The 19,194-nt window shown below is 37.5% G+C and overlaps 1 protein-coding gene across 1 annotated transcript in view; it reads right to left on the minus strand.

Moving 5' to 3' along the window:
- The window catches only part of ptpa (protein phosphatase 2 phosphatase activator), a 32,022-nt gene that overhangs the window by 6,358 nt on the left and 6,470 nt on the right, over positions 1-19,194 (minus strand). The window contains exons 6-9 of the mRNA XM_070989143.1: positions 16,848-16,947; positions 15,948-16,072; positions 14,460-14,560; positions 1,021-1,128 (exon numbers count right to left, since the gene is read on the minus strand). Of these exons, the coding sequence (XP_070845244.1) occupies positions 1,021-1,128; positions 14,460-14,560; positions 15,948-16,072; positions 16,848-16,947 (434 nt within the window). The remainder of the gene's footprint in view (positions 1-1,020; positions 1,129-14,459; positions 14,561-15,947; positions 16,073-16,847; positions 16,948-19,194) is intronic.

The following is a 19,194-nucleotide window of genomic DNA, read 5'->3' on the forward strand; positions in this document are numbered from 1 at the left end:
GTTAGCATGCTCACACACTAAGTAAGAGGGTGAACATGGTAAACATTATATATATCTTCTAATTGTTATTGTGAGCAGTCTAGCATGCTGACATTAGCATTTGGCTCAAAGCACTGCTAAATATAGCCTTATAATGCCAGTAGCATGGCTGCAGACTCAGTCTTATTTTCAAACATTTGCTCAAAAACTAATGGAAAAAACTTTTAATATAGGCTTTGTCACATAAAAATTTGTAACAGTGATTTTTCAGACTTCAGATTTGTTTTTTTAATTATTATTTTGAGCTGTGATTGGTTCCTCAAGTTAAATCACTGAAAGAGCCTAGTTATTGTTGGAATTTGATAATAAATATATGTTTAACCAATAAAAAAGCTCAACCTTCATTAATTTTACATTTAACAATACATTTAGAGTATTATTTGATCAAAGAATTATAATAATTATCAAACTGTGTTAAATGACAGGGCTACAGTGGTATGAATACAGTGGGTGGGCCTACATCTCAAATAGGTCAGTGATATACACAATTACAATCATAGATATCAATATACAGGGGTTCCAACTGCTTTCTCATTGATGGGGGGCAGCAAGAGGTGTAGGCATTGAGTAGAGGGGCATTGACGGTGAGAACCACAGATCTACACTGTGCTGACCTTAGAGGGAACCAAGAGCACTGGAGACCATACTGGATATACATTTTTTTTTTTTTTTTTTTTTTACATAACCTTGCTCTGCTGGAGCATCCAAAGAAATACAGCATGGTCTGCAGTCAGTAAAGACAAAGTAGATGGTAGAAAAAAAATTCCCTTGAATTAACTGGTGGAAATAGTATCTCGGTAGCACAAAGTTTGACAAAGATTTCTTCTATGGGATTTCTTTTTGAGTTCAATTTTATCTTTGGGTCAACCAAGTATACAGGCAATAATCCTACATTGCTGCTTAAAAACGTCAGAGATGACTAAAAACTGTTTGATTGCTGAAGATAATCAGTGACAATGAGAGATAATGAAGGAGTCGTACCTCAGCCTTGTACATTCTAATCAGGCCCTGGTTGACTTTGGACCAGGAGGGAACAGCGCTGATGTTCCACAGCTGGTTGGAGTGCTCAGCAAATGGACCCGTCTTCATCTAGAAAACAGAGAAAAGAGTGACAATTGTGGCGAAGAGAGACAAATAAGACACGTTTGGTGTCACTCATCCACACTATAACAAAAAGTAAAGGACTTGAGCTTCAGTTCCAAAGGAAAACTCAAATTGCTACTGGATTTCACACTTGGTTCAGAATAACTAGGAACTGAGGCATGTTCATTATTGCTTGTAAGCAGACACAGTGCATGTGTGTATCTAATGGCAACCTTTGATTAATATCAGTATAGTATCTTAAGTTCATCTCTTCAGTTACTTCTATTGCATCACAAGGTTTAAATGATTTTAACACAATAGCCTTAAAACTTTCCTTCCACTGAGAAAATGGGTCACCAGTGGTATTCACTCTGAATGACTCCATTCATATGCTGCATTTATTAATCAACCAACAAATGGATTTTGAAATTTACATCCATCTTTAAAGTTTTTTAAAAGGCACTACACACTCAGAAAGGGGATGTCAGAAATGCAGCGCAGTGATAATGAAGGAAATGATCAGTTATGTCTTGTACAGGAACACATTCTACTGTGTATAAAGGAAGATCTTGAACTTGTAGCAGTCAGGCATCCGAAGATGCTGCTGTTTGATTTCTGATTTACAGGTTGAGGCAAGAACGAATTCTACACATCTTCAAAGATTTGTTTCAATTTCTGGATGTCGAAGGTCTTAAAGTTACAATAATCAATATTTTTATACTAATTGACCACATGGCTACTTGCACAAAATATAAATAAAAACAGAATGCAATCAATTGCAAATGAGCTGTGTTTACCAACAATTCTTTTACGATGTGTTTCTGAGACCATGTAGTAATATCCTTCATACAGTCATGTGTTTCAGAAAGTGGTGAACCTCTCTCCATCCTTGCTTGTGAACGATTGAGCCTTTCGAGGATGCCCCTTTCATACCCAATCATGATGATCAGCTGTTACCAATGAACCTGTTTACCTGTGGAATGCTTTTGGAGCATTCCACAAACTTTACCCTGTCCCAGCTTGTTTGAAATCAAATTCAGAATAAGCATATATTTACAAAGACAAGGTCAAACATCAATTATATTGTCTTTGTACTGTTTTCAATTGACATGTTAAGAAGTATTAGCCAAATATCACATTGGTTTATTTATGTTTTACACTGTGTACATGCAGTTGTTTGTCAAAGTGGGCACAATGGCATAACCACCTCACTCAGCAGTTCCCCTCAACTCTATGGAGCCTTATGGTGTCACTCAGCTCATAGTTTTGTTTTGTTGGCCCAAAACACTTTTTTTATTCACTCTCACTATTTTCTGTTGCAGCAGACAGTAATTTTCAGCAAAAAGGTTCTGAAAGCTCTTAAAACAACTTGATCAGCACCCAACAGCAAGGACAAAATTGGCGAGTAACTGGTGAACATAGTTGACCATTTAGCAGTTAAAAAGTCAGATTTTTTTTGCAGCTGCCTGCTCACCAAAAATGGTGAGAGTGAATCAAAATAAAGTAGTGGGCCAACAAAACAAAACTATGAGCTGAGTGATGCTATAACCAAAACAATGTGCTGAAAGACAGTAGAAACTACTCCTGGCAAGAACTAACATATAAGTCAGGGAATTAATTTTCCATTACCCCTGCATCATTTCTGCAGATGAATCTGCATATTTGACTGAATTCCATGTAGATATAGAAAGACAGCTGTGAGAAACGTTTTGGAGGGACAATGTTAATGCCAGAAAGATACATAAAACTCTGATTCCAAGAAAACTGAGACGCAGTGTAAAACATAAATAACAGAATTTGCTCATCCTTTTTTGACATGTACTCAATGAAAACAGAACAAAGACAACATACTTCATGTTTTACCTCTTCACTTTAACTGAATTTTGAAAATATATACTTAATCTGATGCCAGCAGCACCTGCCTAACAAGGGGCAGCAAAAGACTGGGAAAGTTGAAGAGTATCACGATTGGGTATGAAAGGAACATCCTCGAAAGGCTCAGTTGTTCACAAGCAAGGATGGAGTGAGGTTCACCACTTTGTGAACACATGATTGTATAAAGGATATTGCTACATGGACTCAGGAACACTTTGTAAAACCGTTGCCGGTAAACACAAGTCATTTACAAATGACTGTATTCTGTTTTTATTTACATTTTACACATTGTCCCAACTTTTTTTGGAATGGGGTTGCATATAATAGGTTTGAGATACAATTTGTAACAACAGATATTCTGTGCACTATGACCATAGATTTCATATCACTTTCTAATAAGTGATAAATAATCACTGTTGAGTGTACTGATGCTGCTGGCCGGCTGGTTGATGATTGTAACTTAAAAGCTACACTCATCAGCACCCAATAGTGCCCCCACTGTTGATGATTGGAAATTCAACAGTGAATTCTGAAAATGATCCTATAAGCACGTAGAACGTGCTTATAGGATGTAGCCTCTAATGCTGTGATGATATAGTTGTTGTTTCAGTTTTTTTTTCTCTATTTTTATCATTTTTAGGTTTGTCTTGAACATGATATGCATAATATGAAGCTCGGAGAAAAATACAGAAGAGGAATGAGTGTGACAATTTGACCAACAGACTGTTGTCCTCTCACACCAATGAAAATGTGGGAAAAAGCTTCTTATTACTTTGCTTTCTTATTACATTGATTATTGTGCATTTTTCAACAAAGTGAAAAGAAGATGCAGAACAAAAGGCTGATTGTTGTTCCAGCAATCACCTAAATAACATAAATCATTGATAAATTCTAGAATCAACGATGAGTTTGTTAGCTCAGACAGATGACAAAAAAGTGTAAGAATATACACAAGAAAAATAGCTACACAGTCACTGTGACAAATAAGATTGGCAAAAACAAATATGCAAATTCATAAATGTATGAATGAAGTAAGGGCTATGTAGCATTTTCCCACCATTTTCTCCTAAGAGTCAGAGGAACCAAAAACCAGACCTTGGGGCATCAATGTAACGGCCCCCTCCTTTTTCCATCCTTCCATCCCCCCATCCTCACATTGCTCTAGACACTTTCCAGGGCCCCGCATGAGGGGGTGGGGGTGGGGGGATTGTTAAGGGCATGGAAGAGGGAGGAAAGGGGGTGGAGACAGCCCGTATTCCCTGGAGGAAGGAGTGATTCACAGCAGCATGTGGGGAAGGAAATGACTCATGCTTAGGAACGCACACACGCATGCACGCACACGCACACGCACGCACAGACGCACGCACCTTGTGTAAATTAAAAAAACAACAACAACAACAACACAGGAGTTTGAAGTATCCATGTGTGTAAATAGGAGGAAAATACTTGGGAGTGCATACGTATGGGGTGTTGGATGGTTACAAGCCTGTCTGAGCAGCAGTGCACAAACGAGGAAAACCCAAGACTGAATAAGGTGAGTAATAGATCTAAGAGAAGAGTGTTATCATGTTTATTCTGCATCACTTCCCAAAGAAAAATACTGCATTTTAAACATTATTCTGTCACATTTCAACAATGAGAGCTGACTGGTTCACTATTAACCCTCAGTATTGTTGGTATGGTTACCCACAGTTAAATAAACCTTGCTCTTTGTTGACTTGTTTGTTGACTGGAACCACCTTTAATGTGTTCCCATGTTGTTAGTGACATCTACTAACCAATCAAGACAGTGCATTGTCTTTGTACATGGTATAAATATTTAAATTATACTAGAATCATTTATTTAGATTACTTTCAATCCAAAGGACTATTGTTCATTGGGATTTTGCTTGATTTCGGTGACCTTTGAACTGCAAATTTGCATTGTAGATCAATAGCGAGCCATCTTGACAGTGCTAATCTTTGAGGGAATGAAGAGCTGGAGAGTCAAAATTGGAGGAATTATTTCCTGGCAGTTTATACTATCTGACAGACGAGTTTAGTTAAAAGGGGACAGTATTGAGGTAACAAGCAACAGGGTTTTCTAACTGACCAATAACAAGCTTGTTACTTCCCCTCTTCAATAAGTTTTTATTGAATTGAATGGCAAACAAAATATCAAGGGGGGAAGAAACAGAAGAGCAGAGAAGCTCTGGCCCAAAGTAGCATTAGCAAGGTAGAAGTTAGCTTGCCAGCTACAGCAATTCACCAACTCACCCTGTAAGTAAGCTGACTACAAAGCAAAAAAGTAAGGACACCATCTAAAACATAAATAAAACAGAATGTGATCATTTGGAAAACAAACTATGTTTACTCACAAAGGTTTTTCAAAGTGTTCCCAAGCCCAAGTGGTAATATCCTTCATACAATCATGTGTTCACAAAGTGATGAACCTGACTCCATCCCTGCTTGTGAACGACTGAGCCTTTCCAGGATGCTCCTTTCATAGCGAATCATGATACTGTTACCAATCACCTGGTGCCAATGAACCTGTTTACCTGTGGAATGTTCCAAACAGGTGTTTTTGAAGAATTCCACAACTTTCCCAGTCTTTGGTTGCTCCTGTCCCAGCTTATTTGAAATGTGTACTCGAAAATTCAGAATAAGCGTATATTTACAAGGTCAAACATTAGTTATATTATCCTTGTACTGTTTTCAACTGACATGTTAAAAAGGATCGGCAAAATATCACATTCATTCAAAATTTTCATTGAGTATAGGTCAAAAAGGATGAGCAAATTCTGTTATTTGTGTTTTACACTGCATCGAAATTTTCTTTAAATCAGAGTTTTATGTATCTATTTCGGGCATTGTCCCTCCAAACCATTTCTTACAGCTGTCTTTCTATATCTACATGGAATTCAGTCAATTATGCAGATGAAAAGATCAGTGAAAGATGTAGCTTATAGTAACAAACCCACTGTGAATGTTTCTGCCAGTTCTAGAATAGTTTAAAAAGATGAGAAAATGACAACATTCAGTTTTATTTATGTTTTACACCGTGTCCCAATGTTGACTACATCTCTGGAATATGGTTGTACATTAACAAGCTTTTAACAACCAAAAAATCTGCAAAGACGTACAGATTAATTTCGCTGTACCACTCTCTGGTGTGACCAGGTGTTGACTCTTCTCACCATTTGGCTTCCATACGCAAAGCATTAGCTGGTGAGCAGCTGAACGTGACAGATGTCATAAGTTGAAGGTATCTTTGAAGCAAATCTATGGCCCAACACCAGTTTACTGATCAGCTTCCGGGGATACTGCAATAGAAGGTGATGAAGGATTCACTGTCTTTTCTGCAAGAACATGCTAACCTGCATTTCATTTCAACTTAACACACACAAGAGGGAAAGGGAAAGGAAGCCAGACAGCAAACACAGTCAGCAACACAGCAACTACCTATTATTTTCATTATTGATTAATCTTGAGAAATTATTTTCTTAAGTCACTGTTTAGTCTAAAATGTCAGGAGAAGGTGAAAAAAACTCCACCTTTCCAATTTTCAGGGCCAGAGGTGACATCTTCAAATGGTTTGCTTTGAGTGACCGACAGCAAACCCAAAAATAATCAGTTAGCAATTATATGAAAAAGAAAAAAAGCACCAAATCCTCACATTGGAGAAGCTGTTTGACATTTTTGCTGGGAAATAAAGACCCAAACAACTAATTAACTAACAGTTTAACTGGCTTTATCAGCTCCAAAATTCAGTCACAGAAAAAATACCAAATGAATGTCAACAAAACAGACAATGAAAAAGACAAAAAGACAGAGCAAAGCCCCCAAAATAAAAACAGGGAGTAACGGATGAGAAGGACCACAGAGGCCCTTCTTGACAAAACAGCAGCATCCTTTCATGACCGTGAAGAGGAGGGAGAGGTCAAGCAGCAGCAGGAGGCGGAGTAAAAAGAGTGATGGAGGTGGTGCTTCTTAGGTGGAAGGAGGAAAAGGATGTAGCTGCTCCATAAACGCCCTCCCACACTTCCCTCCCCTCCTTTTCCTACAAAAACCAAAAACAAAGCACACGGTTCCTGCTCTGGCACTCTACCAACAGAATCCATCTGCCTTTCCCCGTCTTCCTTTTCCTGGACAAAAACACATTCAGCTGTGGCCCACAAATTTATTTCTAACAGCTAAAGCAGTAAAAAATCAGTACAATGTTTATACAAGTACACATAGTACTGTATACTGAATATGGTCAATAGGCAATTATCTAAAACACCCCATGGGCCAGTAATCTAAAAAGTCAAAACGTGAATTTTAAACACATTTTATAAAATTTAAACAATTCATCCAGATTGTGAGGGAAATGTCCACTGGGGGACAGTACTCCATGTCTGGATACATCCCCATGTTGTATTGACAGATTGTTCACAATCAACCTTTGGCTCAGCAGGAAACTCTAAGACCATCTGGGAGCTGGAGTTACAGCATCTAATTAAATGAACCCTTAGTTTACTAATTTACAGTATTAACCTATAAATATAACAGTATATAAGTCAGCAATTTTCTACCTAGACTTTTCTATGTCTCTACCCTAGAGGAAAAAAGAAAAACAAAGAAAACACTGAAACATATAAAGTACTTGTATACCAAGCATACTAAAGTGTACTCGCATCCTGACTATTAAACTGGTATACTTAAAATAAACAGATTCTGCACTTATTACAATTAAATAGTATTTAAGACACATAAAAGTCCAACTTAAATTGTATTAAGTATACTTGATTGTACTAAAATGGAACTTTTTCAGTATACTTAAGACAATGCAAATTGTACTAATCATTTTGTATCACTCATGCTATTCTTCAAATTAAAGTAAAACTGAAATACATTTAGAATGTAATGTAAATTGTAATTTGAGCATACATTACATCTGACTTCTACACACATCTATACTGAGATACTAGTCTATTTTTACTAACTTCTAGAGCATTTTCAATAACTTTTAAGTGTACTTGATAACTCCTAAAATTGTAAGTGATGATTTAAAGTGTACTACCAAATTTGCTTGAATATATTGTGCTTGTACATGAAATGTACTATTAATGGTAAAATTAGGCTACTAGTGTATTTTTACATACTTCATTTTCATTTTCAATACACCTTAAGTGTACGTTCAAACTAAGGATGAACAAGATGTAGTATACAAATATGTCCTCAGTTATATCATTATATTTAATACAATTAATGCCTGCCTGTCCTTGAAATATTTGGCACTTATTGATCCTTTCCGGTCATTGACAGCATGATACAGCATTCCGGATGTTTGATCTTAAGATGATAATAAAAAATTTTAAAAATGTGTCTCTTACTAACATTGTCTGTTGTGAAATAAGTTTATGCATGAGCTAGGCCTTGTATGGACATGCTTTTGTGTATCTGTATCTGGTACACTGAACAGCATACAGATATGTACAGATATAGTGAGTAGAAATATACTTTTGAGTATGTCATGACAGCATAAAATTAATATGATCTGTAAACCATATTTTAAGTGCACTATTATGCTAATAGTGTTTTAACACACTTACTGAAAATATACCAGAAAAGTATTTGACAGCAGTTATCTTAAATGTGCACTTTAAAAATTTTCCTTGAATTTTACTAAAAATATATTTTACTGTTGTATATTTATTAAAAGTATGTTTTCATGGTACCAGGAGATGTATTCTCCTCCACTGGATATTGGACACTGTCCCTACTACTTCACTTTGTATCAGGAACATTATGGAACTTGTCCCTCTTGAAACAATAAGCTTCTGGCTGAAAGACAATCCATTTAAATTCTTCAAAATCTGGAATCCTCTTCTGGGCTATATTGGTGAGGATGGGGCCAGGCTCTGCAGAGGGGTCTAGATAGACTAGCATGGACTGAGCACATCCACTTTTAGTCTGCCATTATCTGGTCAATGTCTCTGATGTCCCTTGGGGTATTACTTTCCACAATGCCTTCTGCGTCTGTGCTGTATGCCATCCACATATTTGCATGCATATATGTTTGTGTCTTATATGTAGATGAGTCGTCATTTATTAAGCTGTTCCTCCTTAGTCCCTTGATGTCTGTGGGGGAAATGTTGTTTATGTTCTGTTTTTGTTGATGTTCATACCTGTAATCTTGAAATTAAATACAAATATTTATATAAAAAAGTATGTTTTCAATCTATTTAAAGTAAGTAAAGTAAGTGTACATTTATATAAATGTACTGGAAACTGCTTTGCAATATTCAAATACAACTGAAGAAATATTCCCTAAGAAAACTGTTGAGAGAGTGCCTTCTATGGTTATCCAGAGAAACAGGGATGCTGTCTCTGGGGAGAAATGGTGCTGTTAAAAGATTTGAATGTTGCTGTGAGCAGCACAAACTAAATGCCATTCACCTCCATTGTACTGGAGTGCAGGCAGAAATCTCAGAAACAGTTACCTCAAAAGCAAACTATCTGCATGGAGAGTTTCCAACAGAGGTGAGAAAATACTTTGTAATTAGCAAGAACTGACACTTAAAGGTACAATAAGTAAGAATGTGAATCAACTCTCAGTTGCTAATTACTTTGTCCTGTCAATCTGTGAATGGACTGTAACAAAACAAGACCTTCCCTGAATTTCTTGGTGGCCTATAACAGCCTGTGCACTGATTTCTACATGAAGGACTTTTTCGGGAAAATCGGACAGGATGTGACGTTTATGCACACAAATCTCTTGGCACCCACCACAACACAGAGTCCACCACAAAGTTCAAAGTCAAAGCTGACAGTACTGCAAGTATGTGACATATATTCTAATTTATATGGTTAATGTTAGCTAACATTAGCTTGCTTACTGATTCTGGCAAGTAGTTAACATATCAAAATACTGATTCATTAATACTGATAATATAAGCTAATTCATCCAGAGTCCCGGGACTGATCTGGTAAATAGGCTAGCTTACTACAGGAGAACAACAGAACTTAAAGAAAATCCCAGTCTCTTCACATCAACCTTCCAGCCACAAAGGGAAAATAGAAAAAGTTTTGAAGTAACATCCTTGTTTTTCTCTACAGATACAGACTGGAGAGTGTCTGAAATGGTCAAAATTGATTACTAAAATGTGGAAATATATGTATCTTGTTGTCCTAACACATGTAATTGTTTTGATATTTTGGGGTGCCACACTATTATCGAAAGACCTTTTCAGTAATACAGACTATTCAGCAAACGCAGACATATATTTAAGGTTAAGGAAAACAAGAAATCTGTGTAAAATATTCTTTGAAATATGACATTAGGGTCGGACTCTGATGAAGCTTTTTCTCCAAATCATTCTGCTGTTATTCACATGATTGTGCTCTTATTAAAACATGAATAGATGTTTTGTCTTATATGTCCACATGATCTGACCATGTCTGTATTGTGCATGACTGAAATGAATGGACTCATTGTAAAATATGTTAGTCCAGAGGGGGCTGAGGCCTCTTCCTGTGTCGTGTATCCTGAAAATGTTAATAATATATCTGCACAACAAAGGAACCTATGTGCAGAGGATCTTAAGGAGGAGACAATGTGACCGGACGTATGGGACACTGTAGTTTGAATGCTGGGATCATGTATGACTTCAGATGTGCTCCACTGTCAAACAGTTCTGAAAATAAAGGTAACTGGTTATTCTGTGTTAACTGACCGATTAATATTGCAAGTTTTAAGTGTTTCCCACTGGTTTTCATGATATGTCATACTGAATGAGTGAGTATCCACTTTGAAAGTGCGTAGCCTTCAGGTATTTTACTTTGAAGTTGGAGGCCAGGAATTAATTAGTAATTAATGCAGTCCAAGGATCCTCTTCCTTCCAAAACACGCCTCCAAGACTATAAAAAACGTAGAATACTAACTGCCGCCCCCTTTTTCCCCCTTTTGGCTTCTCTATTTTTTTCTGTGGACCTTCTGGCTTTGCAGCCATAGCGTTTCAGGCATTGTCTTTTTCATTTTTAGTGATGGCTGAAAAGCTGCAGAAAGGGACTCCAAGAAGAAAGACTGCAAAGACGCTTAAAAGCCACAAGCCAAGTACCAATAGCCATGGCATGTCGTTTGCTATGTGAATACAGTAATTGGTTATTTTGTATCTCCCCCTTTTTTTTTTTTTTTTTTTTTGTGCAGTTAAACTTGTTTGACTTTTCATCACTTTTTGGTTAAAGCTTTGGCATCCAAACTCTGCAGCCTGCTAATGAACTTTGGATTCATCCTACTGAGGAAGCGCTGGACCAGCTGCTTCACTCAACCTACAGCAATTCTCATCTGCCTGTCACCCTGGCAACCCGAGGATCAGAGTCTCCTTCACCACGCTTGGTGCTTTCTGGGAAGTTTGCCTCATCATCAGCCTTCATCAGCACAGAAACAGTAGGAACGAAAGATCTTTCATGTGTTCTCTCTGAAAGCTGATGCAGAGTTCATTCTAAAAATGATTTTTGTTTCGTTTATTTACTCCTTATTGTGCTTTTGGGTCATTTTTGATAAGATTCATTCATTATTTCCATTCATTCTGTCAGCAGTAACTTGTTGATTTACGTTTTCATTCATTCATTCTTTCATTCATTCATTCATTCATTCATTCAACCGTTCTAATTGTATAAATGTATATATGTTTAGTTAGTTCAATAAATATCTTGATTTAAAGTCACTGTATTTGGGTGTTCCTTTACAAGAGAGACAGAGGCCCCTGTAATAAGTTTACAGCTTTCAGATATAAGACAGACTCATTTGATGTAATTCATTTTCCTCCCAATGAATTAATCAATTGATTGATTAATTCATTAATCAGTGGAGATTGTGCCCCATATAATTTCATGGTGTATAGTATTAATTCCAAGTGTAGTAACTCCTACATTGTCTTTTGCTAATTGTTTTATCAGCTAAAGATACGAAGCAACCTACGCTAGATTACAGTTACAGCTACAGGGACATGCAAAAGTTTGGGAACCCTTTGTCAAAATTTCTGCTTCTGTGAATAGCTAAGTGAGTAAAAGATGACCTGAATTCAAAACAACATAAAGTTAATGACACATTTCTCTCATATTTCAAGTGGGATTACTTTTTATTTCAATCTTTTACAGTTTTAAAATAACAAAAAATGTAAAAGGGCTGTAAAAGTTTGGGCAAGTATCGCAGCTTGTAAATGCTTTTTGTAGACAGCTAAGAGTCTGTCAGTTCTTGTTTGGGGGATTTTTGCCTATTCTTCCTTGCAAAAGTCTCATCTAGTTCTGTCAGAACTGTTTGAAATTGGATCATCTTGCATGCACTGCTCCTCTGAGGTTTATCTGCAGATTTTCAATGACATTTAAGTTGGAAGACTGTGAGAGCCATGGCATAACCTTCACCATGACCCTATTGAGGTAGTCCTTTGTGGATTTTAATGTATGTTTTGAATCATTACCCTGTTGTAGAAACCATCCTCTTTTCATCTTCATATTTTGTATAAATGGTGTAATCTTTGCTTTCACTATATGCTGGTATGTAATTGAATCCATTCTCCCGTCCATCAGTGAATTGTTACCTTTTCCACTGGCTGCAACACAAGTCCAAAGCATAATGATCCACCCCATGCTTAACAGTTAGAGAGATGTTCGTACCCTTTGTTCTCTGAACATACCTTTGCTCATTGTGGCCAAAAAGTTCTATTTTAACTATACTATTACTATTTTAATCAGTGCACAGGACTTGAACCACCATCCCAGAGTCTGCTAAATGTTCCTGAAGGTCTTTTGCAGTCAAACAGGGGGTAGTATTTTCCTTTCTAGCAACCGTATGAACAGTTCTCTCTGAAAATGTTCTTGGTCTTCCAGTCCTCAGCTTGACCTACACTGTTACTGTAGGTCAAGCTGAGACCTTTGTAAAATTACAAACTGAGGAAACAGCTACATGTTAATGCTTTTCTATCATTTTTATGGACTTCTCCTAACAAGGTGATTAAGATTTGAGAGCTTGTTAAAAGTTATGAGTTCAAATCTCTTGGGGTGCCCAAAATATGGTGCCCCGCCCCTTTTTTTTGACTGTAAAATTGTAAAAAACAAAAATGAGCATTTGTGAGATCAGTCCATCTTCTACTCAGTTAACTATTCACAGAGTCAGAAAATTTTGACCTGAGGTGCCCAAATGTTTTCATACAACTGTACCTGGGTAATCTTAAATTGCTTGCCTGCTAATGTTGTCGCTAGCAAAACATTATCTGAGTGGATACATTAGTTGGCTAGCTAGCTAAATCACTTCACCAGCTATCATGACACACAACACATGATCCGGTGTTGATTTAGCCAAAATAAATTCTGTAACAGTACAACACAAAGGTGTATAACTAATGACTTCTTTCTACGAGCCAACAGCGATGCAAGGCGGGGTGGCCAACTACATGGCCGGCAAACAGGGCTGTCAAAATTGGTCCAAAATGACTTTTGCATGGTCCCTCTAAAAAGCATATAAGGTTTCAACCACTAAAAAATCTATTTCTGTGCATTATGACATAAGAGGGAAAACCCATATGAAGAGAGAAGTTGAAGTTGAAGTTTTTTCAGTATTGAACAAGAATTCAATACTGGAAGCCACGAAATGTGCTGCAATTTAATCTGTCCTGTTGTTTGCACACCATCAGTGTACGTCCACTAAATGCGTTTGTTTTTGACACTGACAGACTGACTGACAGATTGTTACAATAAGTGTATGACAACATTAAATGAAATAAAGTTTTAATTCATCAATTCGGGAGAGGAGCGAGAGAGAGGGTGGACATCAGAGAAGCAGCAGGAGAAACAGCAGAACGCTGGAATAATTTTCACAGGATGTTATTACAGGAGAGACTTAAATATGTCGAACTTCAACAGATTTTAAAAAACAAAACAGTAATTACTGGACAATAGAAATTGGTTTTGTTACCCCTGTCTGTCATGCAGTAGTGCCGATGCAGCTGCCATAGTGGTGTTGTGTTGATACTCATTAGCTCTGATTGGGGTTTTAAGATTTATCAAACCAGCTCAAGTAAAGAAAGCATGGCTGTGTAAAACTTGCTTCATAGTACACCGCTTTGCTAGTCTCTAACTTTATCGGTTTGCCATTTGCAGGTGGAAACAGGAATATATTCCTTTTTTACTAAAAACAGCTGCCTGATGCTGCTGAAGACAACACAATGAGAGTGGAAATACAAAGTTACCATAAAGATGAGTCAAAACCTCTTTGACATTAAACATTCAAAAAATATTTGAAGTATCAGGAGGATGTATAGAATTACTTTTGTATTCAATTGCATTAAACTGAGAAGTGTTCCTGATATTTTGACCTTCCCATATACCTTCACTTGGAATGAGGAGTGTGCAAAAGTGAATGTTTCAGCAAACAAAGAGCTGATTAAAAACAATCAAAATGTGATGATTGTGAAAATGTGCAACGTGTTTCATTTTCCCACCTCATTTATGAATTTGATGCAATCCAGAAACATGTAGTCTTTGTGATGCTCATTCACCACCCTCTCATCAATAAAGTGGCGAGGCTCCAGTGTTGGGTGATCTGAAGGGATAATGAGTTGTAAGTACACATGTTCACCACCAGGTGTCACCATTTACCTTCCCATTAACTGAGAACATCACCTCCAAGCTCTGTGGAGACATGGGGATGTGTAAATGTTTCAATGTCACGTGGTCTCTACCTCCAATATGAACCTTTTACCACTGGCCCGGATGAACAGAACCACAACTCTGATCTTAAATCAGCATAGCTGAGTTGTCTTTTAGTTCTACTTTTGTTGTGTTTTTGGCATGTGACAGTGAAACAATACAGGAGTAAATAAAATGAATGACGGCTGAATGTTATGCATTACTGGGACATTAGAACAGATCCATTGTTAGTAACACCCGTGCTTTTCATGCAATGACAAGTCAAAATGTCTGCTAAGAAACAGATCACACTTAAAGATCAAAGGAGCCCTGTTTTAGCTTCCCTAAACTGTCAGCTTGTCAGTTTACTTCATATTGGATTTTAATTTTTAATGTTAACCATTATTATTTCACCTATACTGCAGAGCTTTGGTTAATTCCATATGAAACGCCAAAGTCCTCAGTCAGGGACCTCTGAAGGTTTAACCTGTTTGATGGAGCTCATGTAAACTCATCATCAATAATCTAGGCTGGTATGAAAGCTGTCAATCAAACTGTGCTATTTGTTTTGTCCAACCTCTGGATTTTATGATGATAAATATAATTTAAGTATAAATTTAAAAGCTAAGCTAGTATCAAATCCACACACTGATTATGGACTGTTGAGGAGGCCATCTCCTGATCTGTAAGCTACATGTAATGTACTTGTACCAATGTAAAGTGCCATGATTTTCCCTGATCAAACAGTGTTAAACTGGAGATCAATTACATTTGGGTATTACTCTATTTATTTAAGCTGTCTGTCTATTCTTTTTTTTTAGTTTTATACATGACAATGATACATGAGCACTAGTTGCAGTCCAGATTACTCATGCTCATAAGCATGAGCATGGACATGAACATGAGCATGAACATGGGTAATTTCATTGTGTCACCAGAGAAGGTAAGAAACCACATCAGGTTCAGTAATGTGCTGTGTGACCTAATTCTCCCTTATGGGTCCATGTAGCGCTGATGGTGCAGACATCACTAAAACGGTCAAATCAATAGGTTATGTTCATTCATGTTTACTACTCCAGATTTGTTTGTAAAAAGTCATTCTGAATGCAAACAATGGAAACAATGCATCTTTTTTCCTTGATTTACGACAAATAAACTGAACTGCGGGTGTGAAAGTGACCGATTCAGAATCCAAGGTAAAGCCTAGTGCCTGGTGTGACAGGTTCGCCCCATCAGATACAGACAGTCCTGTCTTGCTTCTTTTCTATAGTTTGACTGAACTGCTGTAGCCAGGCTCTTACCTACAAACTGGGAACTTCCCCAGATGAAGGGCAGAAACTGGAAGTCATCCAGTCCCCACACACCTTGACTTCCAGCTGGCTCCATTCTGTAAGTCCTCTGCAGCTTCCGCATCACAGAAAGATACCTGCAGAAACAAAGAGCACACACACACACACGACAGGATGTTGTAGGAGGGTCAGAATAGAAAGTGATCTTTACATACACATATTAGAGGAATGGTATGTAATGTCATGCTGTAACAACAAAAAAGTGTGTGATAATGTGCTCTCATTTTGTTTTGCTGAAGTGTTTCAGCATTTAAACCAACAGCTACATTAAAACGCTAACAATGTTACAGAGTGAGTTGTTGATACTATTAGTACCATTTCAAAAATGCTGGTATTGAAATTAATGTAAGTGGGATCTATGTATTGATTCTTGTGACATCCCCAATTTTATCCACTAAACAAAATCCTATCAAACACGAGTCTGTGGTCTATTGTGCATCTATGTTGGAGATCCTTCACAGAAGCATTAATTATTAGAATTTTCAGAGTGCTAGGCAGCTGCTTAGAGAAGCCCGTGGCTCTTGATTGTTGGGACAAGGGTTGAGGAGTCACAGTATTTAGAAAGCTTTGAAATTTGCATCACATAACCTTTCCTAATGATAACTGTGATCAAGTCATAGCCATAGCAACCTGATTAAGGTTTGTGACCTTGGTAAAAGTTATGAGAGTTCAAATCTCTTGGGGTACCCAAACTTTTGTACGGTGCTCCTTTCCTTTTTCTTCACTATAAAATTGTACAAAAATTATCTTGCTTAAAATACTGAACAGGATGTTTCATCTTTAACATTACGACTTTTGGAGACCAGTCCACTTCCCTCTCTTTCTAGATGGATGGACTGAGAGATACCATACCTGTTAAAAACTTTAAAAACGATAGCCAGCTGATCGTCTACCTTGAGAGCTCCAACCTTACAGAGACAGCAGAGGAATGCAGCAAAAGCAGCCTCATGACCTGAGAAGATAAATATACAAACATTAAGGAGCTTCAAACATGAACTCCATTCTGGAGTTGAGGAATGAAACCTGACAGTATTAATTTCTTATAGCTTCACTGTTGTAGGACTAAATGCCTGTTAGCTTTGTAAAATTCTGAATCAAGCCTATTCTTTACACAATAATGGAGTTGCAATGCATCACTGTATCTGTCTGTGACCAAACATACTACTGTCTTTGTTGCATATCTCTGGTATCAATGTGCAGTACGCAGCTACAGGTGCATCTTGTAATGGGAATTCTTATTATTCATCTTCTCTTTTACTCAATCATAAGTATTCATCATTTTAAAGCCAAATGAATAATCATGTCATATGATTAGGTGTGTGCGTGTGCCATAATCTGCTGACCATGACCATACAGTATGTTATTATGCACTGATTAAGTGAACCTTTTGTCCTGATTGTACATCATGATGTGCCTGTTGTGTCGACATCGTTCTGATGATAGAACAAAGTCATCCCGTCTACAGAGTTAATGTATTGTATATAATACAACTTCTCCTCCTCCGGGCTCTTTCTTGTCATCTCACACTCGAGACAGCAAGAAGGGAGTCCGTCTGCAGGCGTCAGAATAAACTCTCAGAAAGACAATGAACGACTCTGTGCTTTTTAGTACAAAATTGCCAGAACAATCTCAAAAAATTACAATATCGTGGTTACGACAGAAGACAAAATATTTTTTGTCAGTCATTTGTGAGTTATTTCAGAAAGTGAAAACTGTATATATTTCAGACTCATTACATGTAAACTGTTTCAAGCACTTGTTGATTGTAATAGAAAAACATATCTCAAAATATTAGATTATTTAATTCAAGTTTGAGTAAATCACTATTTCTGCAGTATAAATACCCTGAATCTCTCAGTCAGGTTCAGTACACACTACTGCAATCACGGATAAGACTGGTGACTTGACAGTCATCCAGAAGACACTCATTGACACCCTCCACAAGCAGGGTAAGCCACAGAAGATGATTGCTGAAAGGGCTGGCTGTGCACAGAGTGCTGTATCAAAGCATGGTCATGGAAGGGTGACTGGAAGGCGAAGTGTGGTAGAAAAAGGTGCACAAGCAACAGCGATGACCGCAGTCTTGAGAAGATGGTCAAGCAAAGCCGATTCAAGAACGTTGGGGAGATTCACAAGGAGTGGACTGAGGCTGGAGTCATCAAGAGCTGGAGTCATCAAGAGCCACCACACACAGACGTGTTCTTGAAATGGACTCCAAGTGTCGCATTCCTAGTGTCAAGCCACTCCTGAACCAAAGACGACGTCAGAAGCACCCTACCTGAGCTAAGGAAAAGAGGAACTGGACCACTGCTCAGTGGTCTGAAGTCCTCTTTTCAGATTAAAGTAAATTTTGCATTTCATTTGGAAACCAGGGTCCAATAGTCTTGAGGAAGAGTGGGGAGGATTTTTGAGAATCATCTCTCAACATGAGATGACAGATCCCACCAGGTTTATGGACAGAAGTGTTGTGATTGGCCAGCAAAACTGCAAGGTCAGGATGTGGCACAAGATCAAAAATGGTTTTACATATAGACATAAATTCTAAAATAGTTTTAAGGGATGATCCACCAAAATTACCAAGATTTTCTTACTTATCTCTAGAAGTCATCTGGCCTTGAAGGTATGAGTTTCTGAAGCTCACAGCATCAAAAATATTTTTTCCAATTCAACAACAATGTCAACAGTGTCCCTATTACTGCTGATGATCCAAAGAACACACTGGAGAGAGGTATGCACATCTGACAAAAATCAGAAATGCCTAACATCTAGGTGTTTCAAAACTTTGCATACAAGGCAGCAACTGAATTGTGTCTCGGTTGTAGAATGGACAGTATCATGAATGGGAACACTTGTGTGGACACTGTAAATAGAGTTCATTGTGAAGCACCCACAAAATGGCGGAAAGGCAATATGAATGGATGCCAACTAGGGTTGGGCGGTAATCCGGTAATAAGGTATCCCACAGTATCTAAAAATAGCAACAATATCAGTTTCATTACCGTCATTAAAAAAATGCATATAGGTCTGTAGGGGCCTAACATAATTGTAGCATCGTCATAACAAAAATGAAGTCCACTCCGTTCAATGTATCTGGTTGAATTTTTACTGGAGAAAAAGGTGACTGTGCAAAAGTACATGCTAAAAAAACAAACAAACAAAAAACAAACAAACAAACAAACAAAAAACTGAGCAGTTTTAC

The sequence above is a fragment of the Chaetodon trifascialis genome, chromosome 20 (assembly GCF_039877785.1).
Source record: "Chaetodon trifascialis isolate fChaTrf1 chromosome 20, fChaTrf1.hap1, whole genome shotgun sequence".
Lineage (NCBI taxonomy): Eukaryota > Metazoa > Chordata > Actinopteri > Chaetodontiformes > Chaetodontidae > Chaetodon > Chaetodon trifascialis.